General features: G+C 40.6%; 2 protein-coding genes and 1 non-coding gene across 4 annotated transcripts; 2 read left to right on the forward strand and 1 right to left on the reverse strand.

Moving 5' to 3' along the window:
- Positions 1-3,560: 3,560 nt before the first annotated feature.
- pomp (proteasome maturation protein) lies at positions 3,561-6,220 on the reverse strand. Its single transcript, XM_056364759.1, has 6 exons — positions 6,115-6,220; positions 5,718-5,815; positions 4,971-5,031; positions 4,117-4,218; positions 3,906-3,999; positions 3,561-3,812 (listed from the first exon to the last, which is right to left on the reverse strand). The coding sequence occupies exons 1-6, from the start codon at positions 6,115-6,117 to the stop codon at positions 3,745-3,747; spliced, it is 426 nt and encodes a 141-aa protein (XP_056220734.1). The 5' UTR covers positions 6,118-6,220; the 3' UTR covers positions 3,561-3,744.
- Positions 6,221-6,389: 169 nt separating this feature from the next.
- Positions 6,390-6,461, forward strand: trnac-gca (transfer RNA cysteine (anticodon GCA)). Its single transcript has one exon. It is a non-coding gene; the product is annotated as a tRNA-Cys (tRNA).
- A 3,206-nt stretch (positions 6,462-9,667) lies between these two features.
- On the forward strand, positions 9,668-27,996 carry c20h11orf65 (chromosome 20 C11orf65 homolog). Of its 2 annotated transcripts, none has more exons than XM_056364756.1 (9): positions 9,668-9,751; positions 17,066-17,168; positions 17,270-17,362; positions 17,452-17,505; positions 18,151-18,360; positions 18,606-18,736; positions 25,260-25,430; positions 25,623-25,678; positions 26,278-27,996. In XM_056364756.1, exons 1-9 carry the CDS (start codon positions 9,747-9,749, stop codon positions 26,328-26,330), a joined length of 876 nt encoding a protein of 291 aa, XP_056220731.1. In that variant the 5' UTR covers positions 9,668-9,746; the 3' UTR covers positions 26,331-27,996. The 2 variants fall into 2 exon arrangements, with proteins under 2 accessions (XP_056220731.1, XP_056220732.1); XM_056364757.1 differs by having other exon boundaries at positions 18,181-18,360.

Raw genomic sequence — 27,996 nt, forward strand, 5'->3', positions numbered from 1 at the left:
TGATCCAGCACCTGCTGTCCGCCCTACATCCTGTTTGTCTCAAGTGCATGAGGTGGGACATGGAAGTGCCTTTTGCCTTTTTTTTCCTATTGGAGAAAGAGCTGGATTGACTGATAGAGACAAAAAAGGGCATTCCAGGGGAGTATGAGCACTATAGGGGTTCAGCTGACAGAAGAGAGTTTGTTAACTTGTTTACCAATGAGGAAACACTTGACTGCGGTATAGTGATTAATTATTTTATTATTTTATTATTAATCATAATTATCTGTACGGTTTTTATGTTAGCTGACAACCTTGGTTGTATTTCATTGTTAAAATATGCAACATCACACCACACAACAAACACAGACCCAGGTACTCTGGTGTACTGTGGCATCTGAGGCCACATATTTATTCATCTTTTTTGTTGATGGTGCTGTCTATTGACACCATCCAAGTGGCTTTAAAGTGAGAGTTGTTCAGTTGTTACGTTTCACATACAAACCAGAGGGTGAAGCTGTTTCATCAGATGTGGCTGTGTTGCATCAGCAGACAGTTAGACCTGCAATCTAATAATCTGTGACTGGTTCATGATTAAAATAAACATCTGAGTTCTGAGACATTCAGTGAGTTAGTGTGAGGCATCTTTTCTTGTGAATGGAGAGGCAGCAATCACCAGTGACCACCTTCAGTTTACTGATTCATTTATCCACTGCATTTATTTGCTGCAGTCATTTGGGGCAACTTGCTGGGACAAAACTCTATTTAGGCTGTAATCTGCTATTTTGTTAGATTGTTAATTAGGTCTATTTTATTTTCTCTTCACTTTGTTTTAAATTGCACTGAACTGCTTCCATTTGCCTCACATTAAGCTATATAAATAGCCTTTGTTTGAAAAATGATATACAAATCAAATTTGCCTTATTTACAGTAGACAGAACCCACCGATCCCTGCTGCAGCAGTTAGGTTCATATGTTTGTGGACTGATTTATTAAATAAGAATTTAGAAAAGCTGCAAAATCAGTTATAGTGATATTCTGTGAGAATGCCGTTAATTACTAATTGATGTGATTTTGTTTTAAATCAGTACTTTTTTAATTCCTTCACTGTTTATTTTTAATATTTGAATTATGATGAAACTATTTTCTCTTTTTACACCCTAAATAACAAGTTACTGTAAGACAAAGTGAAAACGACATTAACTAAAACCAACAGACGTGCAGCCTGCAGGGCAAAGCTCCTAGATCATTATGACTCACGGGTGACTGGTTTAGTATAAGGCCTCATGTCTGTGAGACCTGGGTGAACGCAGATTTATCTTTCGATTCGCACTTAATATTTGATTTAAACCACAGTTTAGAAGAAATCAAGCCCACTTCCGTATTACGAGAACTTGACGGAAGACTGAGGCCCCTCCCCATCCCTAACTAATACGGAAGTAGGCGTGTTTCAATCTCAATTTGGTTCGAAAAAAGTTTCCTGCGGGAACGACTGAAAAGCTGTTTCACGGTGAAGCCGTGTATTTTAGGTTAACACCACAGTCTTATGTCAGTTCAGACCGCAGACTGTATTTAAAACGGGGGGTGGCTCCGTTTGACCGAAACTCCTCCCTCCTGACATATTTCCCAGCATGCCCTGCAACCCAGTACGTGGCTTACATTGGACATACTCAGCGTTTTAAGACAGCGATAACATCTTGATCTGTCTTTCTATGATTGTTGTTTGGGGATGTTTGAGTACTCTACAAAATTGGTACAGCGTCTCCCAGTCTGATTCCACCACCGTGTGTGTGACATCAACATCACACTAGGGCTATAAATAACCGGGAACTATGGTTCAATCACTGGCTGGTCCGAAGGCGGTGAGATTTCAATTGATTGCTACAGTGAGTTACAGAACCTCTACGTTTCTTCTCTCCCCTCCCTCACCGCCGGCCTCGACTAGCCTTTTATCTGTTTAAGCTCTTACGCTTTACGTTAGCCAAGCAGAACATACGGTAATCACTGTGAGACGGATGAAGACCTTCAAACTTGTAGGTCGGTCAACGGGTAATAAATCCCTGACTCATCATCGGCGAGATCACATCATTTTAAATTCACTCAGACAGTTTTTTATAAAGTGATCAGCTGTCTGTCATGTCATCTACGTTGAGCTGCTCCTAATTGTGTTTAATTGCTAATAGTTGTACAGCTCATGTACAGTGCTGTTTCTTTAATGCTGTGTTTGTATATTTGTCTCAGTCACAGTGAATTAATCCATAAATACTGTGTATTTGTCGCCTGAAATTAAATATAAGACAAACACATGAGTTAGAATGACAGAGCAATAGCAAATGTACTAAGTTTGGGGATATTTTCTAATTCCACTTATCAATGTGACCCATAAAGAGTCTGGGTGTTTTACTGCTGATACAGAGATCTTTGACTAAAGGAAAATTTATGAATAAACTGTCAATTTAATTTTTTCTTTCAGATTGACAGGGCCGTACACCTCCGCAACATCATTTTTGATAATTATCCAATTACAGTAATAGACTGTAAAATTAACACCATATCACAGCCACACTTTTTTTCTGGATAAAATCTATATTTTGCATATGTTTCACTGGTTGATAGATTTAGAGACTAATTTTGTGTCATTTTCTCATACATTTAAAATATATTATAAAATATAATAAATATATTTTAAATATAATATTTAAAAATAAGAATATTATTCCGATGCTATAATAGTAATGGCCAACAACAGAATACATTAGTGAATTTTGGGGATTGTGAAAGTCTCAAAAGTAAAATGCAGTGAAAACAAATGAATTCAAAAAGTACATAAATCTCAAATTTTCCATGAAGAAATTTGTTCTTGTCTAAGTAAATACACACACATAAATGTTCAGGTGAGAGAAGTCACCAGCTGATGTCTCGATCTCAAAGGAAGGGGGAGTTCATGGTTGCTGAGATATTATCTAAAACATTTTGCTATATTTGTTAGCTGATTTCTCACCATATGACAGTGCTATCACTACTAATTTAATGTAGTTGAAGTTCTTAAGTATGAGGAACTGTTCAACAAACTCCTTGTAGTCTTGTAGCCTTTGTAGTTTTTGACCATTCATCATTCAATCATTATTTCGTAATTCTTTGCTCATTTTTTCCCCTTAGAAAACCATCCAAAGAAAAAGTGTCATTAAAACATCAATGGTTACAGATATCTGCACCAGAAGTCATAGCACCTATCTCCTTAACATGTACAACATTTTAGCTTTGGAACCATGTTTTTGGCTGCATGTAGTGCACCCAATCAGTGCACTGTACACATATCAGTACACTGTAAGATATAAGTAGGGAGCACCAGTTAATAATCTGAGAGGCAGTAAACCATGTTACATTCACTGGTCAGGCCTTTCAGCCAGATTCATCTGTGATAAAGATGTTTACCACAGCTGCAGTTTAAATTATGGTCACATAAATATTGGCCACATTCTTCTTGATGACATAAAACATATAATCTGAGCCCCCAGTGTGACAAAACAAGTTCAACCACAACACTTAAATTATTTGTAAAAAAAAACCCACATTACGAAGAAGGTTATGAAGTTTATTAGAAATACCAGCCAGATTGGAATCATACAAAAGCAGCACTGAATGCCTGTTTCAGAAGACTCCACATCCACATCATTTACAAGGTCATCCTACCCCCCCTACTCCCAACCATTAAACCTGTCCATCCCAGAAGACAACTGACTACAAATCTGTGTCCATTTTCTTTCACAGCAATCCCAGTTTGTATTCCACCATCATGTGAGGCTCACCCATCATTTCACTCTGGGCTGGATCTGAAAGGTGACAAACACAAACACAGGGTGGTGATCAGATTTTATACTCAGTCAGTTCAGTCTGAGATGGTTTAAACAGGTTGATGTTCTCACCATTGAGGATGTCCTCAAAGCCAATGGATTCATCGCTGCCTCGCAGTGTATCCAGAGCCAAGTTTGAACTCTGTAAGAATGGTAGGCGCTGGATCTAGAGGGAGGAAGGACAGACATCCGGACTTAGGACTGACTTGGGGAACAAACATAAAAACATCTGAAAAGGGAGAGGAAAAGAGGGGGGCTTATCGGGGCTGAGACATGCAGTCACCTGTCTGGCTGCCCGGTACTCCATCTGCAGTTTGAGTGGAGCATGAAGACCCTGGATGTTTCTGAGAGTCGAGAAATTCATCTTGTCCTGGTTCAGCTGGAACTGTACACCACAGATACACAGAACACTTGTCAGTCACCCAGGAACACATTCATTCATTCAACATCTCCACCATTAAACCTTAATTTCCTACTTTGCTGTCCATGATAAAATCAAGGTCACTGAGAGCCGGGCTACTGATCGGCTTTTAACAGATTAAATGGGGCCCATCTGTTGTATAACTGGAAGTAAAGACATAAGTGAATGTGAATGTACAGGTAATTCTGTTTCATCGTTTTGAAAAAATTAATATTTCTGAATGTTTTCCATATATATGGCTTTTTTGTAGAATTTAAAATGAACACAGAATCCTGAAAAGCTAAGATACATTACAGTATTATAAAGATGTGTTGTGTGACATGTTATGGTTGATGAAAAGAACAGGTGTGATTAACACCATTAATTATGGTTGTACTGCAGTTACGGGCAATGCTCAATGGACATCTGGATGTAGCAGAGACATTGTCAGCCTTATTGTGTGTTTCCTAATATAACAGGTACAAATATGTGCCATGAAAACAAACCTATAGTGTGCAGTTTTTACAAAACTTATGTGGTCCCATGGAAGTTATCCCCACCAGTGTGGTTCACCAGTTTTATCACCAGTTGACAGCAACATTAAAAGCCCTGAAAAATCTCAAAAGATGTTTGTAGTAGTTGTGGCCAGCTGAAGGTAGACGGATGTGTGTGGACAGGAGCCTTTAACATTTGGTTCATTCATTTATCTCTTACAAAAAATACTCAGAATTACTCACGTTCTTTTCTGATAACTCCAGCGGGTGGCTGGGAAGGAGCTCATTCTTGACACTGGTAAAGCTGCTCAGAAAAAGCAACAACAACAAGAAGATGCCATGTTCATTTAATGTGCTTCAGAGTTGTACGACTAGTAGAGTATTATGGGATGACAAAAACATTTATATTACAAGCAAGTGAATTAACACTGACACATAAAGTGAAAAGTAAATGCAATGTCTTACATCAAGTTTTGACAATGCAGTGTCAATTTAACCAGCATTGAAATCAAAGACACAGTCTGTATTAGGGCTTAACATTTAATCGAAATATAATCAAAATTGCAATATGGCCAAGTGCAATATCCAAATCGCAGGAGCTGCAAAAAAAATAAATATTTTTTTTGGACAAAGGGTAAAATGTGTCACAACATTGTTCAGTTTAGTCAGCATCATAAGCGGTTGTACAGAGACGCTCCGCCCAACAAATCAATGATCATATTCTCCAGACGTAATGGAACATGCTTGTTTGATACAAGACCCGACAAAAATCACATCATCATTTTAAAAAATGAACGAAAAAAAAAAAAATCCGTGGAGATGAAATGCAAAAACGACCATTCCAAGTTAAATCACATATCTCAACCGCAGTCGTGTCAAAATGAACGCAATATGATTTATTTTGCATATCGTGCAACCATTGTCTGTATGAACATTGGACATTTTAATCATATAGAGAAATAATTATTCATCTCGAAATTAAAGTCTTACCCGCCCCGCAGGGAGTCCTGGACTCCATACTGTCCCTGTGGACAGAGACCGGCCACAGGTACGCTGTCTTTCAGCTGAGAGCGGAGTCCCCGAGTGTTCTGTCAGGTACAGACGACAGACAGCATCAACATTTACTCACATTAAATCTTAATAAATGAATCACAGGCGCTGAGAATTGACTTTATCTAACTCCCTCACTCACGGCGGTGCTAACTAGCATTAGCCGAGTGACTAATCAAATCCCGCACCATACACTCAGCAGCGAATAGGAGAGAGGAGAAAGGTACGGAGGCCTGAAACAAATTCCAGTATATCCACACAAAAAAACAATACTACTACCGACACGCTCAAAATTAGAAAATGATGGTAAATGGAGATGATATAAGTGTCACCGTACCATTGTGATTCAGTCTCTTCCACTTTCTTTTCGATCCGCTTAAACTTCCGGTAAAGTCGCGTTCTCATTGCGACACATCCGGTATGAGCCGGAAAGAAAGTTTTACTGGTAGATGAAGATTCAAAGGTATATAACACTGATGTGTAAGTGTGTGTAGTTTGTTTGTTTTTAGCTACAGAGTAATATACAGCACACTTTTATTTCTACCAACATAGAAACACCAACAGTGTTTGAAATATCGCTTAAAGATATGTTCGCTCGTTAATTTTATAAGTGGGGGTATAGCTCAGTGGTAGAGCATTTGACTGCAGATCAAGAGGTCCCCGGTTCAAATCCGGGTGCCCCCTCATTTTCTGTACGTTGTTTTGAACCCTCAGTTTCACTTATGCAATTGAACTCAAGCTTTTGTATTTCTTTTGTACTCAATAATGACAAAATGAGAATAAGTTTTCTGTCATTTTTTAATATTTATTGAAATCAATTCCTAAAAATACTTATAATTCACAAAAGTATTCAGTTAATTCAGTACTTTGTAGAAGCCACTATTGAATTAATTACACCTTTGAGTCTTCTGTAGGTCTCTACAAGCTTTGCACACTTGGACTGGCACAGTTTTATGTGAATCTTTGTCATGCTCTCAGAGACCTTCAAATGCTGTTTGGCGCTGGCACAATTGTATTTCAGAGAACACACAAGAACTGCCTAAAGTTATGACACAACACCACCATACCACATACTGTACATGACAAAGAGCAACCAAATTCAAGACCCATAATGTTAGTGAGTGGATGCAGGCAAAAAAAAAACCTATTGTTACAATTTTATTTTCAAGATAGGATGTTAAAAAAAAAACAAAAGAAATCATTTGAAATATGTTTACACAGTGCGCACAGGATTACAGCTGCCGGCGCCAATGGGCTGTCATATGCCTTTTACTCCTTCTAACCCAATGGCCCAGGTTTGATCTCATCTCTAGACTCTGGAGTTTCTGGTAGAGTTTATTGCTGCTTTTTCTGAACACAGTTAATGTTGCTGTTCTCTTCATCACAGTGTCTAACTACCTGCTGTATAATTAAAATTACATTTGTTCCTCTCCAGCACCCAAAGCTCTCTGCTTTAATGAATTCAGCTGTTGTTTAAATGCTATTCAGACCAGCTAGTTACTTTAGCTTAGCAGTTTGCGCTGGCTTCTCTCTCTCTCTCTCTCACTCGGTGTGTCTTGGATCAGCAGATGTACTTACACATCACAATCCTCTACACTGAAGTTACAACAACACCACACTGTGATGAATATTACAAATTCAATAATGTCTGCTGTCTTACTTCGACACACAGTGCCGCTCATTAACCGGAGCTTCTCTAGTCTGCGGCCATTTGTGTACACAGCAGACTTCAGCGTTGATAGGCTATTACTTGTGACATGTAACCAAACGGATGATGCTGTGGGCGGGAAACTGCTTCAGACCACAGAGTGCTGACTAGAGACTAGAGACAGGCGGCTGCATCAGAGACAAAGTAGCGCATTTTAGAATTAATTTAATTGATCAATTATGGTATTTAAAAAAATTATGATACCATGCCCATGCCTAGATCTGTGTCCTCATTGGAATGATCTAATATGACTTTACTCCAAACATAGTGCAAACAGGTTCACTCAAATATTGGTAGGGACAATTCTGTCCTCCCAAAAAATTGGTAGGGACATGTCCCTACTGTCCATATGCAAACCTACGCCCTTGGTCTAACCGCTCTGGCATAAGGCACTGATAGATGGCGTGCTGCTCAGATGGGCGTCCTTCCAGCAGGTTCTCAATCTCTGCAGGTACACTGAGAGCTTTAGAAATTGTTTTATACCTTTGTCCTGATCTATGCCTCACCACGGTTTTATTAGAGAGAAAGAATTCCTTGGACTTCATGTTTTTTTTCCTGACATGTAGTGTGAATGGTCCCCAGATAGCAAAATGAAACTTCTGGCCCAACATATGCCTGTGTTGTCGGCCTAAGTCTGGCCCATATACTTCTACATCCGGCCACATTCAGCTGTTATCCTCTGGTGCTGTCTCACAGCTGCAAGATTTTCTGTGTGTGCAACAGAATTGGTCCAGATGTGGAAGTAGCATCTGACAGTCATCCTGTATATGGGCCAGATTCAGGCTATGGAACCGGGCGTATACTGGGCCAGAAGAAAACAAGCATGTGGCCCAAGTATGGGCCGGATTAATTTTGCTATTTGGGTAGTTATACCGTTATTATAGTTATACCGTTATTATAGATACGCCACTCAGTCAAGTCAGTCAAGTCAATTTTTTTTTTGTATAGCGCAAATTCACATCATAAGTTATCTCAAGGCACTTCCCAGATAGAGCAGGTCTAGACCTTCTCTTTATAATATCATTTACAGAGGCGCAACAAGAGCAAGCGCTGGGCGACAGTGGAAAGGAAAAACTTCCTTTTAAGAGGCAGAATCCTCGAGCAGAACCGAACACAGGGTGGGCGACCATCTGCCTCGACCGTTTGGGTTGGAGAGATAGAGAGAAAGAGAGAGCGAGAGAGAGAACAAGAGAGAGCACAGAGGAAAAGAACAAGAACGTGCAATGATAACAATATTAATAATAGTGATAGTAGTGGCAGTAACAGCAGTAGTGATGTAATGGCAACTGTAGTGCTCCTACTGATAAAAATAGTAATGACTGCTAATAACATTAATAATTATCATTATTAATTATAGTAAATTTTAGCAGGTTTTGTTGAACAGGATCATGGGGGCAGTAGGTGGTTTTCAGTTGCAGATCCAGACTCTACAGCTACAGCTCAGGAGGTGGGAGGACCTGTGGAGAGTAACAGGAAGGAGATAGAGAAGGAGAATGGAGAGAGAGAGGCACACAGCCTGGGCGCTCATGTGTTTGAGGGAAAAACAAACGGTTGGAATGATGCATTGATTTCAGAAAATTTACAGGGATCTTGTCGGCAGGACCTGGACTATACTGTACTGAGTTTACTGGTTTATTGAGACTGAGACCCACCTGCCAATGGTAGTATGGCAACAGGTACAAAGCCTGAGTTTGTGAAACAATAAGAAGCTAACTGAAAGTTAAGGCATGAAAATATGTTTTAAGTTTAGATTTGAAAGTCTGAATGGAGTCAGACAGGGAGGTTGTTCCACAGCAGAGGGGCCTCATACGAAAAAGGCTCTGTAGCCAGCAGATGTATGGCATGTTTATTATGGTAACCATGACAACCAAGGTCCGATACACATGCAGCCGTAGGGGTGCTATTTCAGGAGACACTCCTATGGGTTGTAGAGGGTTGACAAAAAACTACATACAGGGTTGTTTAGGTTGGAAGACTTGTTGGTCCAGTATGCTGAAGTCAGACAGCGAGACTGGATTTAAAAGCAAAATTTTACTCAAATATCACTAAATGTGTAGCCTATATTTTTTTTAATTTGTCTCTTTACACTTGAAAATATACAGCTCAGCCTGACTGTTAAACACTTCATTCAGTAATGGATTTTATGTTGATAGCCATGTGTTTGTATTGTGGTTACGTTGCTAGGTAACGTAAGGACATGTTTCAGTCATCTGCTGTTAGTTTGGTAGATTGAGTTATTCACAGAAGAAAAAAGAAATAACATGAGGTACTGTATTATTTTCTTGTTGTTTGATAGTGAGTTAGTTTACCTTTTTTATTCTCAGGTTAAACTGTTGCATTGAGGTCAAATCATTTATTAAATCCTGCAAGCATATAGGCAGAGCTGAAGTAAGTTAACGACAGGAAAGTTTTCAGACTGACTTAACTTCATTACCTCTGCCAAAGAGATTATGTTTTCACCTGTTTCTCTTTGTTTGCTTGTTTGCTTGTTTGCTTGTTTGTTTGTTTCTGAAGTCTGGTGTATGTTGTTTGACATTGGTCTTGGCGGAGGTCTGCGCTCTACTGAGGGCATTTTCCAGTGTAGGCTGTTTTTCTGTTGAAGACATAAGCAACAACGACAAAGTGAGCTCTTAAAGCTTCCTGTCTATCATTAATGAATTAGCAGTTAAATACTGTGTAAGACGTGATTTCAAGTACAGTAGCTTAGCCACTCCAGTTTGTGAACTCCACCCAAGTCAGAGGTTGAGATGGCAGTTAGCTACTGCCATGTAAAGCTAAGATGACAGAACTAGTTGAGCTGTTTTTATTCCCCATGACTGGATTCAGCTGCCATCCATGTTAGATAATTTGCTTTATCTGGATTGGTAGCTACACCTGTGCATTTAACTCATATTTCATATGTTTTACTTGTGTTTTCTTTTAGCTACAAATTTAATTTGCTGTTTTCTTAAAGATTTGAATAACAATAGTGTGAATGCTGACTCAGCATTTGTTGTTTTTCAAATCTTTATTAAACTTATTATTTTTCCTCTGTATGTTTTTCAGTCGTTTACTACAGATTTTTTGCTATAGAAACCGTTCAACTATCAAAATGTTTAGCTTTTTTAGGACATTCCTGCTTACATTAACCTTTTCTACTATTCATTATTTTTATTATTTTAATAATAATATTAAGCTTTTTCTGCAGTTTCTTCCCATTCAAATGAATGAAGACGATGTTCAAATCCTTGAAAACCTTCTGCTCTTGGGCATACTTTTACCTAGTAGTAAGTAAATTAGCTAAAATATTGTGTTAAATTTAGTGTTCTTCAAATTGTCTGTGAGTGAACACAATGCCTACTAGAGAGTATTGTTTTCAGTATTTTTGATTTTGCAAGTCTGCGGTCTATCTAGCCATGCTTAGCATTACTTTAGCAATTTCTTCAAATATTCAATACATTTTCGTTTGTTCAGATAATGAACTTAAGATTTCAGGATGTTCTGCTTCCTCAGGTACTGACTTCAGCTTTTCCAAATCTTTAACAATTACACTTTGGTGTGCAGGATTTTCACAACTTTTTTCCAGCATTTTAAACAACTCAGCTGCCTTTTATTTGCCTTCAATTTTAGGCCATTCAACTTACAAGTTCTGCTGACCTACAGCTTTCAGCATTCACGTGCATTTTCCACAGGGAATGCAATTTCTATTTTCTAAAATAAATTTCACAAAATCAGATTTCGGTCTAAACTTAAATTCAGTATGTTATTACTGCGTTTCGTTTTGTAGTTAGGTTCACTTTTACCTCAGTAATGCTGCCACTTAGCAATAATTCCTAGAAACAGGACAGATTTCATCATAAAGTTGAGCCAAATGTTTCTCTACCTGCTGTGTAGTTTAATTTGAGTGTGGTTCACTGCCAAATGCTGTGAGCACCAAATGTTTCATTCTGTTAGATCAGCCCTGGTACAGCATACTAAAACCACCTGTATTTCCTACATAGAGTTTAATAACACCTCACTGCAAGAGAAACCCTGTTTTCAAAATATTACTGTAGCAAAATGTATTTATCCTACTGCAGAATGGCTCCTGTAAGAGTTCCGTTATATATTGTAGTGTAACTAGTTAATCTCCATGCGAGATCTTCTTTAGCGTAGTCACACGGAGATTAACTAGTTATTTAGAAAGGAATAGCTTAATAGATACTGCAGTACAGAAGGCTGGAATACCAGGTTTCGCAGGGTGTTTAGAGCACACTAGCATGATTTGGCATCAGATTTAGGCAGCCAAGACAGAGAAAAGAGACTTGCATGTCATATTTTTGGATTTAGCAAATGCGTTTGGTTCAGTGCCACATAGCCTTATTTGGGAGGCATTTGATTATGTGCCTGGAGTAGTGGTTAATTTAGTAAAATCGTATTTCCAAGATATTAGGCTATGCTTAAGCACAGCAGGCTTTATAACAGGATGGCAGAGGCTAGAAATAGGCATTATGGCAGGGTGCACGATTTCTCCATTGGCATTCACAATGGCGATGGAGGTAATCATTAGAGCTTCTAAGTGGGTTGTAGGTGGAGAGAGGCGGCAGGATGGGATACACCAATTAGGGGCCTACATGGATGACATGACGTTGATAACTACAACGGTGCCATGTATGAAAAGAGTACTTGAGAGACTTAATAAAAACTTTTAAAAGGTGGGCTAGTATGAAAATCAAGCCTAGTAAGTCTAGAAGTATCTCAATAAGTAGAGGGAAGTTAAGTGATAGGAAGTTTGTAATAGACGAAGATGAAATTCCAATAATTAGGGAAAAATCAGTAAAGAGTCTAGGTAGGTGGTACAAGGCAGACTTGAATGACGGAGAACAGGTAGTGCAGTTTCGGAAGGATGTTGCTGAGGGATTGGATAGAATAGATAAATCAGGGCTTCCAGGAAAGTTGAAGCTGTGGTGTCTGCAGTTCGGGTTATTTCCCAGGCTTGTAGCGTTAAGCCATATTTTAGGATTTACTCTCGTTGAAATGGGGTACCAGTCCTCTAGGAGGACAACAATGAATTACTTCATTGCCAAATTTATCAATCTCATATCGGAAGCCATGACTTCTCGATTCAATGGATCTCCAGTCTCTACGTCAAAAGAATACAACAGGACAACAACTGGGTGTAAATAAAAGAGTTTATTAACTAAACTACTATCTACAGAGTAAATGCAAGGTGTAATAATCATAAAGATGAAAATAATAATGAAATGAGCAGTGTGATGAGTTGGCAATGGTGGGAGAGAATATGTTATGGCTATACACTATGGCTATACAGCTAATGATACTACATCTACGAATTAGGTTTGATAATTAAATATCGCTCTATTTCGACATCAACCCAGTCATGAGCAGAGTGTTAAGACCGGCCTACTGTGAGTTGCGCTGTAGCTGAAGACCCTCGGCTGGAACCCAGGCGGCTGTGGTTGCCGTGGTAACCCTGGAGACGCGGGATCTAGGTGAATTCTCCTGGAGGCCGTGTCCCGTTATCACGATAACGGATTCTGCCTGTGTCTCAGCGGTTCAGCTCTGGTGGAGTTTGCCAGGAGACTTTCTGTCTCGGGAACTCTTGATTTCTGCTCGGCTTCTCTGCAGGAGGTCGTGCAGATGTTATCTGCTGGTGTCTCTTGCGGGTTGATGCGAAATAAACTTTAATGCTCTTCACTTTGGTTGGATACTTTAGAGGAGGCTGGCGTTGACCAGATGACTCTAAAGTTGTCAAAATCTTCAAAAAGGAAAACTTGATGATGATTAAAAGTTACAAAATTACTCTGAGGCACTTCTGTTGCTTTGGTTCAGTTGGTCTTGACTTGGCTTATTAAAATAACAGATTGCGCATGTAGACAAAAATCATGTTACTTGGAACTTGTGGCAAAGAAAAATAAAAGACGCGAAAAGTGCAAATATGAGTTTGTGGCGAGCAGCTTAGAACTAAGAGTTTACATGGCTACAGAGCCGGGCTTTGAGCCGGGACTCTGAGCTTTGAGCAAAGATCTCAGCTTTCAGTTTCTGCATCATTTCTCGCTTCTCGCACCATCTGACCTGACTTAGGCTTAGGCCTGGTTTTGGCTTAGGCTTTTGGCTTAGAAAAAAATTGTTCACGACCGTTTTATCCCCTGGGGGCTGGCGCATGTTTCATGGGCGTCACCCATCTTCTCCTGTGTTTCCACTTGGAAAAGAGGGTAATTTTCCACTGAACTTTGGAATAATCTAATTCTAGAGTTTACGTATAAACTCGCACATCCGTCTTCCACCATGACCAAAAAACATTAAATTAAATAACATAAAACTACTTGCACTAATAATAGCAGAGAGGAGTAATAGGAGTGTTGATTTCATATTACATCCTTCAAACCTAATTGTGGTTAATAAACAACAATATAAACATTTCCCAAAGCTAATGGTCTATACATAAGGATTACACAGCAGTTCTTCGACTGTAATAATAATAATAATATGGACATTCTGGATGTCATGTAGTGTGTTACCTCGTGTGAAGGATGCTGACAGTATGGTCACATGAAAGACATTGTCTTGAAATCTACATGTTACATTTCAAACATTCTATGGGATAGAAGTTTGGGGTTAAACTATTGCATAGGAACATCTCATGAGTCACAGAACAGTTAGATATTTAATTTTACATTCATCCTTTGATCTGTGTCTGTGAAGAGTGTTCTGCTGGTCACTACCCAGGATTGGAATGTGGGTAGTAGTTTATGACTCTTATCTAGAGAGGGACAGAGGAAGAGAGGTTGGTGTGTGTGTGCGTGTGTGTTCATGCATGGCACAGACAGTCCAGGATTCACACTTAAGTGTTAATCAGTCCTTTTGTTGTTACTTTTCCTATACAAGAAACAATCAAATATCAATAGACAAAGTCTTATTGTTACAAACTGGAGATTTTGCCTATATTCTCCAGTTGTCTGGTGTCCATTGGTTGATCCTCTGGAGCTGACCCTTTGATCTTTGGTCTGGTTCTGTGTCGTTCGGACATGCTAACAGCATGGTCTGTTTGTGAGATAAGGGTCCATGGTCTCTGTTTCCTATCAATTTGATAGTTTGATGGTGGGAAGAGTCGCAAAGTGTCAATTGCGGGTCCGTAACTCTGCATGTTCTTATAATGAACTTCCTTAATGGCTTGTGACTGATGCCAGGCCACGAATGTACGCTACAGGCTGATGTGGCCACTGTCTGTATATGAGATTCCATTATGTGCTGCAGAAAAAATTGAAAGATTTGTTAGCTTTTACATTAGGAAGTGGCTAGGTGTTCCTAGATGTTTAAGCACGGTGGCACTGTATGGGAAAGGCATACTTCAGCTCCCAGTAACTAGTCTAGTGGAGGAGTTTAAATGTACCAAGGTACTAGGACAGAGCTCCTGTTATCTGGGAGTAAAGATGTGGTAATCAGTAAGGTGGTTCCAAACCCAATCAGGGGGAGAAAGTGGAATCCAAGAATGGCAGTGCAGGAGGCGGAAGCAACGCTCAGGCATACAGAGATTGTGGGTAATGTCCAAATAGGCTGGGGAGGCTTGGGGCTTGGCCCAAGCAAACCGGTGTGGAGTAGAGCAGGTCCCAAGGAGAAGAGAAAGCTATTCGTGGAGCAGGTTCGTAGACAGGAGGAAATATTAAGGGGTGCAAAGGCAGTGGCCCAGGCTAAGCAGGGACAGTGGGTGAATTGGGAAGGTGTAGACAAGAAAAAGCTCAGCTGGAAAGAGCTGTGGAGTATGGAGGAAAGTAGCATTAGATTTTTGATAGGGGCAACTTATGATGTATTGCCAACTCCCCAGAACCTAAAACTCTGGGTAAATGGAGACCCACTATGTTCATTGTGTTCAGGTACTGCAACTTTAAAGCACATTCTGTCAGGCTGTAAGGTTAGTCTGTCGCAAGGCAGGTATACATGGCGACATAACCAGGTTTTAAAAAGCTTAGCTGCAGGAATTGAAGAGTTACGGAGGCAGGCAAATTTAGGAGGGCCTAAAATAAAGAGAGTTGCAATCAAGTTTGTTCATGAGGGAGAGAAAGTTGGTAAGACAACAAGGAGGCAAGGCAGCTTAGAGGGTGCTTGTGATTGGGAAATGCAGGTAGATTTAGGAGGAAAGCTTGTTGTTCCCCAGGAAATAGCCAGTACAAAGCTAAGGCCTGACATAGTCTTGTGGTCTAGGAGTAGAAGGAAAGTATATTTCATAGAGCTGACTGTTCCGTGGGAGGCCTTAGTTGAAGAAGCATATGAAAGGAAAAAGCTCAGGTATGTTCAGTTAGGGGCAGAAGCAGAGCAGCGAGGATGGAAAGTTAGGATTTGTCCAGTGGAAGTAGGATGTAGAGGATTTGTAGCAAGGTCTGTTGTCATTTAGTAAGGGAGTTAGGAGCAAGTGGACAGAGTGTGAGGAAAATAGTAAAGGACATGTCAGATGAGGCAGCAAGATCCAGTCAGTGGATTTGGATGAGAAGAAATAATGGTAGCTGGGGGCCCAGCAGGGGGAGCACTTAGGATAGACAGACTCTTAGGAGAAGCAAGGAAGAAATCCCAGTGTTTTTAAGTGGGGGGTGTGGCCTGTGTGAGCCTCTTTGAGACCATGCGGTTAGTCCAGGTGAGGTGGCCTGTATTGTTTGCTTGTATTGTTTGAATTGGTTTGTAGTGTGTCTTTGGCTGTTTAGGTGAGTTTGTTTGTTTTAGGTAAGTTGAATGGTGTGGTGTTGGAGAGTAGGGGGGGGGGTAGAGCACAGCCTAATCCGGCAGGGGAGAGTTTAGCTCAAAAAGGCATCTCTCCTTGACTCTACCTCCCTCATTCAAAATGGCCGCCACTTTCTCCAACTGTTTAGGGGAGTTTGTTTGCTGAATCTGCTAGTGTGTTTTGTCAGAGTTGATGATGGTGTTGTTTGTGGTAGCATAGGCAAGATAAAGAAAGTAGTCGTGGTGTGAGGAGCAGTGATGGCTGGCATTAGGGGAGTGACTCTGGGATGCCAGTGATCACTGTCTAGCCTCCTGGAGGTGTCGTGGCCAACTAGACGAAACACTGGTGAAAGGAGGTTCCCACCTGATGACCCCAAAGACATGTTAGTTATCACTGCTCATTAGTCTGTATAGCTAAATTAAGTTATCATAGGACATGTTAAGCTTAGGGAGCTATTCACTGAGTCTGGTCCATTTTCTGTAGCACAAGTTTCTTGTGTTTACCTTAAATGTATTATACAGTTTCTGATAAAATATGTTTTGTTTTCATGCTGATATGGAGCTAACTACTTTATATACAGTTAGAATAATGAATATGAATAATGATCATATGTTTTGTATGTAAAATCTCTGCCTGTAATAACTGCACCTGTTTAATACAGGTAATGAAGTAAAAAGTATAACTTGACAAGTATAAAGCAGCAGAAAATGAAAAAACTTAATTTAAGAACAAGTACATACCTCAACACTGTACTTAAAGATAGTACATGAGTAAATATCTTTAGATGTCAGAATTCACCACACACAGTTAGAGTAAAAGAGGAAATCTTAGTGCATCTGACTGTCTGCCTTTTCCTTATCCCCTTCTCTCTTCTGGACACACCTCCAGTTTACAGGAGGGAGGTCCCCAGCAGCCCCAGCAGGAACCCCAGCAGGAGCCACTGCAGCAGATAGGAGCCAGAATAATTCAGAAGGCCTGGAGAAGATATGTTGTGGGTACTCTGCTACTGCTGTGGACACACATACACTTGTACATGCTGCAATTAATGTACACAGACACATAGTAAAACTCTGTCTCCCACCTAAACTGTAGTGCAGGGAGGTCTTCAGCTATTTCAAAGAGCTAATCAGCCACTGCAACCAGCAGGATCCACAGTCAATCCTCAGAGCTGTCAATCCTAGAGAGGTAACAGCAACATTGATTTTCATAAAATAAAAACAAAATGAAAGAAAGAGTGAGAAAGAGAAAAGTGAGATTACATCTCCCTGTGGCAGGCAGAGCTGCTGGATGCTGCTGCTGGCGTGTTCATCAGATTTCGACTTGGAGGGGTAAGTGTGTCAAATCACTCAGTACCTATGAGAATGTGATGACAGAGACTGTTGAAGAAAATTCACTCAAGTTCTTAGTTTCAAGTTTGCTGTAGTGATGTGAGTTTATTGGTATCCCAGGATACGGTGAGCCAACTGACACAGAGTGGGTCTGAGGCAGTAGACTGACCCAGAGTGAAGGGCAGGGGGACAGTTACACAGTTGAAGACAAAGGGATAGACAACTGTATTTGCATATACCTGGAGTTACAGACTTTTGGTCAGACAGGGTAACAAGTTGGAAAGGAGGTTAGAAACAAAAGGTAATGTTCTCTAGAGGTTTTGTAGCGTAACACCTAGGTTCAAGTTATCAAGGGGGTAGGAGGGGCTCTTAGGCTGGATCAGCATATCCCCGGATAGGGCAGGAAGGGCCCCTAGACTGAATCAACATATCTACAGGTAAGATGCTGTTAACACAATGACGCGTTGGTGATGTAAGAGGGAAGAAGGGGTGTTATACGGGGACAGGTAAGTAGTTGCTCCTTGATCAAAGGATCAAGGGGCCAACTCAGTGGGGTTATAGAATTGTTCCTAGGTGTCAGCAAGTCTACACTAAAGAATGTGTATATTGTTCCTCAAGATGTACCTGCTAACAACTTGTCTTCAGATTACCTTTCCCCCCAACATCTATTACAAGATCTTCACCCACCGGCCCATCGCAGACCTGTGTGCCAGCAGCCCAAAGGACTACGCCCAGACAGGCATGAAGAGGCCTGTGTCCCGGTGGACTAACAATAGCAGGCTTCTGGTGCAGCAGGACCGGTCACGATGGTACCAGCGTGTGGAGAACAACAGCTGGAGGCTCTTCTTCAGCAAGGCAAGAACATGTCATCATGTTCTGCCTGTTCTTCGTCCATGTAGTCCTAAATATGCAATACTCAGTGTTGTCTTTTCTGCAATGTACCTGACCCCTCTGAAATAAAATGATAAATTCAACAAGCAGCTATTTTCCCTTACCAAAAAGTGTAGAAGCTGAAATGTAATGCTTTCAGACTGGAGATTCCTTTCAGAGCAGATGATATATATACTTTGTGTTTGTGCACTGCTTATTCTCTCTGATAGGTGGTTCCCATCGGTGAGCCGATGGAGATTGGAGCGAACAAGAAAAAGGACTTTCACTTCTCCAGGTTGCAGCGGCAGCAAGATGTGGACAGTTGGAGGAAGAGGAGGAAAATTGAATGGCTGAGGCACATGTGAGTTTTTGCAGCTCATGTTAACTAGCAGAGTGCATTGAACTGAGCTCAGAAAACTTTTACTGCTCACAAGCTCAACTTCTCATCTCATCGCAAGAGAAATAAGCTATTATTTCAGCTGTCTTGAATCTTGTTTTAATTGACCTCAGGCTTGTCTCACAACATGCTGCTTGGTCACAAAACTTCTAATTAATTGATGGTGAATTTTATACTGCCATCAGATCCTTGTACAGCTGCATGTTGGCAGTTCAGTCATCTCAGGACTCGCTGGTTTCCTACTCCATTTGGGTTAAAGCAGGGAGATGTGCTCTCCCCCAGTTTTTATAGACTGATTTAGTCATATTGATTAACAATAAGAATTTTGGTATTTTGTTCTGTGCTGATGACATTGTGTTGGTTGGTTGATGAAAAAACAGATTACACATTTAAGAAAGCAACATGAACAGCAGAGTAACCATATGTTTGAGTGTGGATCAATTCCTTTATAAATATGTGAGCTTTAAAGGGGGAAGACAAGTAAAGTCAGAATCAGCAGGAAGAGTTATGTTCTGTGATAAAGAAAATGAAACTGTCTCCTGAGCTTGATTTTTATGCTGCAGTAGTGTATGGTTTTAGAATGCCCTGACTGTAGTGCCATGCAGACACAACATACTGCAGTAGGCCATTGTAGGGGCCATGGGATGGGAGGCAGAGATGTGAACCACCTGTTCAGGTACCAGAGGAAAGGCACATAGTTATCCCTGTTGAAAATGAATCATGAATCATGAACATGAATCAATCCAACAAGAATGACTAAAGATCCATAGGCCGAAACTCAGAAAGATATAAAATTAAATTTACGGATCGGCAGAGGTCTCTGTATGCTCAGATGAGACCTGATACCTTACACCTGTACACTGAGGTAAGCAGATAGACAGGGGGATTTGTGAACAACAGTTTGTGGTCTGTTATTGGTATTGGTGTTGTTGAGGATTAATTTAATTTTGTGTTCCATGTGCTGTGAATTGAGGAATCATCGTAGTATGGAAAAATTTAGTTGAAGAACCCTCATTAGAATTGTTTGTCCAAAGGTGACTATGTACATATGTTGAGTTAAGTCTTTAAGTGTGATAGAGATATTACCTCTGGGATGCTGGCTTGATAGTTCTAATGACCTTTAGTTGAACAGATACAGGTTAGGAGGCATTGGTTGATGGTTAAAGTTAGGTGTGTACGTGTGTGTGTGTGTATATGTGTATGTGGTCGTAAGTAAAACAGAAATTAAAATACATTATCAGTTTTCAAACACACATATATATATATATATATATATATATATATATATATATATGAATACCATATTAATAGTAATTTCAAATAGTTAAATAAAATAAGCTGATTAAATTGAATCTAAACATTTTGGTTTGTACATGGAAAATCTACAAAGAGAAATACACTATAATTCAACTCCTTGCCATAATAAAGAATTCTGTGGTAAACAGAGCCCTCTAGTGGTGAAACAGTGTAAATACAGATGGTAATAATATGAACATGTGCTCCCACATAACACATAACACACAATATTATAGGCAAGATATAGGCAAAATAAGGCAAACTGTAATGTTCTCACTCAGAGTGTAGCAACTCTGTTTCAACACCAAGTTAAACCATGTCCAATGAAAACATGAGTCGTAGTCGTAGAGTTGACTGTTTACTCGGGCGTCTTCAATGATGTTTGGTGAAAACTGTAAATACAGCAAATATTGTATTTTAAACAACTGAAAACATGAATTAACATAATTATTGGCACAATGAATTATAGCCAGCAGAATGATTTTTAAATGTGTAAACAGCATAAGCAAATGCGAATCCTTTTTAAATTGTAAATAAAATATATTTCCTAGCGATCATCACGATTTATGCTCTTTAACACTGCAAACATTAAATGTATACACTTACTGCGTTGCCTGTACAATGTTTCTCAGTGGATGGCTACATTTAGCTCCAGCACATGCTTAGCATGTCTGCCTCACTCTTAGTCCAAGAGGAAAAGGACTATAAACAGGAAATGAACCAACACAGGTGACCTTTAAGGAAGTGACATCATCGGTGACTTGAACTTCAAAATAAAATCCTCTCAATAGACCTTTTTAACCTTTTAACAGTAATTCCTTTTAACAACATCACATATAAATGAATTGTTTAAAGCACACATTACAAATGAATAACAGAAATGCCTTAGAGGCAACACACAAACATAAGGGAAGTAAGCTACTGTCGTGTGTGCTGCGGTGTCGTGAAAGCTAGTTAGTTTCTCAGTCCGTGTGGCTGCTGATTGCTGGAGGGTTTTCCCTGGCCAGTAGGGGTCTTTTACCTGCATTACCTCGATTTATTGCTGTGTGTAAATGACAAAAGGTGAGTTGTACAATGTTATATTATAGATTAAGTACTAGACTGTATATTTGTTCACTTTGTGTTTGAGCTGAGTTGGGCGCCATGAGGGGCAGTGTGCTGGAATGCTAGTGATGCTAGTAAGCTAATTTATGTTGCTTATAAGCCTCGTGGGAGATGGTGTGTTTATGTTTATTGGTCATTAATACATTTGAATTGTCAATACATTTGTTAGTTAATACAGTCCTTTCTGTAATATTGATTGTATGATTGTGTCTTTATGTTGAAGTATTTTAATTGCATTGCTTTTGCTGTATTAATAGCCTTTATTTGTTTGTATTATTATTACAGACCGCAGCAGAATAAATCAGTCATAACTGAACAGGAAGTCCATCTCTGTGTTCTCTAATCGGGACACACATCTGTACCTTCTCACTCTAAACCAGCTAATTTCCTGGAGACCCCAATCTCCGTTTTAAACAATATGCTAGGAAGATTATGCATTCAACACTCAAGGGAACAATGTCAGAAAGAATAATAGTAAAGCAGTTGATAATTATATTACATAAAATATTCTGCTGTCCAACATTAACCATAAAGAGATGTTACTCACATTTGTGCATGAACGCACACATAAGGTAAACACCACCGCTGTCCCTCGGAAAATGCACCGGGCGATACCAGACTCGTCTCAGGGAAGTATGACATCATCAACCACGGCAAGTGGGCACAGATTAAACTCATAAAAAAACTCTATAGAGGATGCTGAACTACAATTATAATAATGAAAACGAATACCAGTATACTTTCTGACACAGCCGCCCTCAAATGTAAGCATTAAATTTGCACTTCAGAAAGGACAGTCTACCCATTACTTGGGTTAGTGTCCTCATCATTTTCCCATGCTGGCAGTTTCACCTGCTGAGCAACAGGCCAAAGATATGTCTGTCCTTTAATGTTCACCTCAACCACTCTGATGCGACCGTCCACACCGGGACAGGTCTTGACCACCCTGCCAATAACTCATTGGGGCGGGGATAGTTGAGAATCAACCATCATCATGACCTGTCCGGTGATTAAGTTGTCATTGTCCCACCATTTCTGTCACCTTTGGAGGTCAGGCAGATGGTGACGAAAAGTTGGACCAGAAATGGTCCGCCAGAATCTGGTTGTGTTGCCATCGCTGTCTTCTGAGTAGATCACTGCATGCATAGATTGCTTGAGGGAGTGATGCATCACGACGTCCCACAAGCAGTAGGTTTGTTCTGACCGGATCAGGGTCAGCAACATTGGAAGAGATGTATCCAAGGGGATTTGCATTGAGGACTCCCTCCACTTCTATCAGCACAGTCTGCAAAACTGTCTCTGTGACTGTTCGGTTACCCAGCACAACCTGGAGAGCGCTCTTAACAGATTTTATTTCTCGCTCCCAGGTGCCCCTGAAATCTGGGGAACCTGGAAGGTTAAACCAGAACTCAATCCTTTCACCCACCAACAGCTCTCTGATGGGGGCTTTGAGAGCTGCAAAGTTTGTCTTGAGTTCAGCTGCTCCTCCATGGACATTGTTCCCTCTGTCCAATAGAATGGCTTGCCTCTGTGTGCAATAAACCAACTAGGGCCATTAGAAAGGGATCAGTATCGACATTGTCCAAGAGGTCGAGATGCACACAGCTCATCATCATTCATTTGAATAATATTCCCGACCTCTTTTCAGTAAGTCGGCCCACTGACATTGTAAGGGCCAACTCAGTTTACTCAAGTAGACCAAAACAGTGGTTTGTACAGATGAAGCTTTGCCGGGGGTAAATCTGCCATCTGAGGAATCACCGGGTTAGCTCGCCACCTCTGACACTCTACACAGCTGTACTGGTGCCGCCTGATTGCTTCCCTTCCTCTCAGAATCCAATATTTCTTTCTTATCTCACCAAATACCTGTTCAGGGCCAGAGTGTAGTAGCTGATTATCGTAGTCTTTGATCAGGAGACCAGTTATATGGTGTTTTGAGGCTAGAATGATAGGGTGTATAGCATCCGGGTCCAGACCTTCCACTCTGTAGAATAGCCCTCCAACCCTTATCAGTCTGCATCATATTCAGGAGTGAGGGTGAATAGGCGACTTTGATTGGAAATGGGCTTACCAGCAGCTAGAGCCTGTACCTCTTCTGGGAAACTATCACCTTGAGCTTGTTTCAGAAGATGCAGCTATGCAGCTCAGCAGCTGCAGCATCAAGGTTCTTTTAACCATTGGCCGCCCCATGAAGGAACTGGAGGGTGGCCTTAATGAGTTCTCCCCAGCTATCCATGTCAGACATGGACATCATACTCTGTCCACTACAGGTGGTGTTTCCACAGAACACAGTCTTCCTCAACTCATCCTCATTTTCCTCCTGGGCCTCTTCTATCCGTAGAGTTGGCCAGGTGCCCGGGTGCTGGAAAAGAAACCATAGGCCCTGATTCGAACAGATTGCTTGACTCAGTTCACAGAGGGTTTTGCCATGGGTAAGGTCATCGGCAGGGTTGTCTGAGGTGCTGACATATCTCCAGGTTGATGCTTCGGTAAGATCTTGTGTTTCAGCAACCTTGGTACCAACGAAGACCTTATAGCGGTATGAATCTGATTTGAGCCATGTCAAAACTGTCGAGGAGTTGGTCCATAGGGTTATATCACAGGAGGGAAGGGATAGCTCAGTAACCAGAACCTTGGCTAGCTCTAACTGTGGAGATTCGTTTACGTGGGCTGACCCTTGACCTGGCCATCACAAATGCTACATGGATATTACCGTGGCAATGCTGTGTTCATAAGTAGCCAAATGCACCATATGCTCTTTCAGAGGCATGTGGTGGAACATAGCATCTTGTCATCTCCACTTGTGGCAGGTCCACCAATTCATCCTCACACCATCTCCATCTATCCAGTAGAGCTTTGGGTTGGATCGGCTTATCCCACCCAACCTCAGCTTTCCAATGTTCTTGGATGAGAATTTTAGCTTGGGTTGAGTATGGTATGAGATATCCCAGTGGGTCGTATTGTGATGCCATGACCTTGTAGACATTTCTCAATGTTGGCTGGCCATACTCAACTGACCGATGTCTGTATCCAAGGCGATCAGTAAGGCAGTTTCACTGAAGATCCAAAGCCGGCTCTTGTAGTTCTTGGCTTGTTGGGAAAGCCACAGTTCTGGGCTGGCTGCTCTTGCTTCCACAAGGAGATGCTCTATAACTGATGGAACATTACTTGCTCACTGCCTTATCTCAAATCCTCCTGCAAATAGTAACTCACACATTTGATCAATGAGGGTCCTGGCTTCATCAGCCGATGTGAGACTATGCAAACAGTTGTCCACATAGCAAGCTTTCTCAACAATATCTAGGACGTCATCATTGCCCTGACTTTACATGCCTCTGGAGAGCATATGTAGCGTAACAAGGGCTGCACGTTGTCCAAAATGGTAAGACCTGCCACTCATACATGCTCGGCTCCTCCTCCTTCTTTATGGCTCTCCAAAGGAAGCGAAGCAAGGGTTTGTCCTTAGGCAGCAGGTTAATCTGGTGGAACATCACCTTGATTTCACCACTTGGGTGCATGGAGGACATGGCTGCCTTTGCGATGGAGAAGAGACATTGCATATCTTTTCACACAATCCACTTCCACCTTAATTGTGTGCTGGTCCAGTAGTTCTAGGGCTTGCTGATCTTCCTTGAAAACCAGTAGACTTTCTGTCATTAAGAAGGAGAGGTTTGCTTTGGACAGATTTATAAAAAATAAAAAAAACATGGCAGGTGAGACAGATAATGCTGTGTCCATCATAACAGCACATTTCTGTCATGGAAACTAAATGTCTCAAATTGTTCTCCTTTTGAATCTGGAGCTGTTTGTCACAAGGCTGGACGCTACATTATGCAGGACACTCAAGTAAATCAGTCAGTCAGGTAAAAACTTTACCAGAAGAAGGGATTCAAGGACCGTATTTTATTTCTGACAGGTTGTTGTTACTGCAAGTCCACAAATTGTCACAGAAATATACAAATTCAGTAGCCATTTTCATATTTTTACCTCCTTGGATTCTGTTATTTCTTTCACAAAGTTTTGGGCAAGTTTTGTACTGCTGTGCAGATGTGTCTGTGAGGAAATGTGCTCTCTCCCATACATACAGTTATAACGAGGGTCATCTCCAGACTAATCCAGTGCATCGAGACATGGTGACTCTGGTGGGGAACTCAGCCCAGGAAGTGATATACACCATTGAAGAGAAGGAGGACAATGAGGTAGAGGAGTGGGAGTTGGATGAGCTCCAGGCCTGGATCACCACTCTCAACTTTGAGGAGTAAGACCCGCTGCTTGTAAACTTGTACACAGAAAACATTTATGAGGTTCAGATGCCTCAAAAGTTGTTAAACTGGGTCAGAGCTTATGTGTTTGTGCTGAAAGGCTCTGCAAGGCACTCCCTCTCTATACATCTTACACTGTATTATTCTGTGATATGTGTGTGTCATATTGTGCTGTTTTACCTGTGCAGGTATATGCAGGAGTGGAAACATTTGGGCTGCAGTCCCTCCTCTGAGCTGAGCAAAGGTCAGACTTTTTTACATAAATCTCTTCTTGTCTCATAACCTGCACTTACTTACACTTGACTGCATGTGTTACTGCCACTGGTGTCACTTATACTTGCCACTTATTTAAAGTGGCAATAGACACGTTTTTTTATCATTATGAAAAATGTTGATTGCACAATGTAATGGCTGTAGAATAATGGCACCATCATGTGTTTAGATTGGTTCCCTATAAGCCTTGCTTTCACAATGCAATTCTGTCTGAAATTTCATGAAAAAATGAAGGCTTAAATTACAGCAAAACAGAAATGGATAGTGCTTCTGTTTTCCCTGATAGCTGTGAGTAGTTTCCCCAGGTAGTGGAAATGGTAGACACTGGAACAACTGGAATAACTGGAAACACTTCAGTATTCAGTTAGCCTTATTTCTACTAGATCTGAAAATAAGTTTTTAACACATCTATCTTTATCATAGCACTGAGGTTGTGACTAATAAGGCTGGTTCCATTAGTGTATATCTCATCTACTGTGAAAGAAAACATTTTTGACTATTTTTGTTTACATGTCATTTTATTCATCCTTGTTCTTCTTGCTTTTCTCTTGTCATTCGGTTCTTCTCCAGATCTTCATTCATTAGAGCCGCATGGGTTAGTTGGTGTGACTGACAGAGAATAAAATAATTGATGTAAAAACCAAACCAGTCGTAATGTGCTAACTGAGCAGCCATATTCATTTTTAACATCGTCTCCATAGCAGGTCTGAACCCAGTTGTAGTTGGGACAAAAAGCAGTGAAATTAACATCTCCTTTTTTAGGGATATGAGAAAGTATTATCTGTGCATTCAAGTCATTATGTGACCCCTTTAATACCCCAGTAAAACCAGTTAGTCCAGAGATCCCTTAATGATACAGATGAAGAAAAGAAAATGAAGTGAGACAAGGATTTCCCCCAAGATTACACATTTATTCAAAAAAGGTTTAAAGGTCTATATTTAAAAAAATAAAATGTATTAGTTGGTAATTAAAAAACAACTATAGAAAATATAAAAGAGGTGCTTCAAGACCTAATCTGTCCAAATCAACAAAAGGCATGCAAATAAATAGTGAAGGAAGTGCAAAATTGACCAAACACACTATTATGTGGGGTGGTGAAGTACAGGTGAGGAACTCTACGACCAAACCCTACACCGTCAGGTTTGTTGCGCTCACTGCCGCACCTACAGCACTTGTACAGGGACAGAAAACCATGTATGTATGTCACAGCAGGGGTATACATTCTTGGGGGAAATAACCAAATCAACGCCAGGAGGGCCAACAGTGTACAAACAAAAGAAACAACTAACAGAAAACACCAAATGAACTAAAGACTAAGTGCAAAGCAATGTATCAAACAACAAAACTAAGCAAAACCGTTAACAAAACAGACACTTAAAACACAATAACTAAACTAACAAAATAACCAAACGAACATATATAGAGCAGCGACAGCACTCTGGAGGGTCACCAGGCAGCAGAAAGAGAGAGGGCAGTAGCATTAGGGTAAATATATAGCTATTACGTACAACATACGTGTTGGTTAACAATTAAAACCAACACGTAGGTGTGACTAAACCCCATGGTGACCTGGAAGGGATCTCACACTACCTGCTACATATGCTTTATTTGCATATGTTACGGCCGCTACTCTGGCCTCTTTTGTTGTGTTTAATTTTTCTGTTTGCCAGGCTGCCTGCCAAGCGGCCTGCTCCTGTCCACACGGATGCTCCACCCTCTCTAGCCTAATTGGTGCGGTTTGTCTGCAGCTGGCCAATCCCTGCCGCCCAATCAGGAACCCCCAGCTATAAAGCTCCGGCCCGTCTGTCAGTCGAGGCAGCTGACTGTTAGTGGCAGCTCGCCTCTTTGTTGTAAGAACATTTGTAGAGTGTGAACCTTATGATAGCACAGAGTGGTCGTTTGTTGTGCGACAGTTTTGTTTTGTGACCTACTGCTATTAATCTTAAAAGCCTGGAAGTGGGGTCAGGTTTAGATCTAATACTGCCACCAATTTTGCTGGTTTATCTGCTGGTAGCCATTTGTATTGTTAAAAGCACTAGGTGCAGGGGTGCTGTTTCCGGTGTATTTTGGTTCTTTAGTCGGCCTTGGTAGCCAGTTTTGTTTTTCCTTTTACTTTCAAGTGTATAATTCCTTGTACTGATTAGCTCATAAAGAGTCCTCCTTTTGTTATATTCTGTTTTTGATTTGGACAGCACCCATCGGCCCCATTCCTTGGTTTGTGTTTTTTTTCTTCATATAAACCATTATTTCTACTATTTACGATACAATAAACAACTTTATACCTATTA

Source organism: Seriola aureovittata, chromosome 20, assembly GCF_021018895.1.
Source record: "Seriola aureovittata isolate HTS-2021-v1 ecotype China chromosome 20, ASM2101889v1, whole genome shotgun sequence".
Lineage (NCBI taxonomy): Eukaryota > Metazoa > Chordata > Actinopteri > Carangiformes > Carangidae > Seriola > Seriola aureovittata.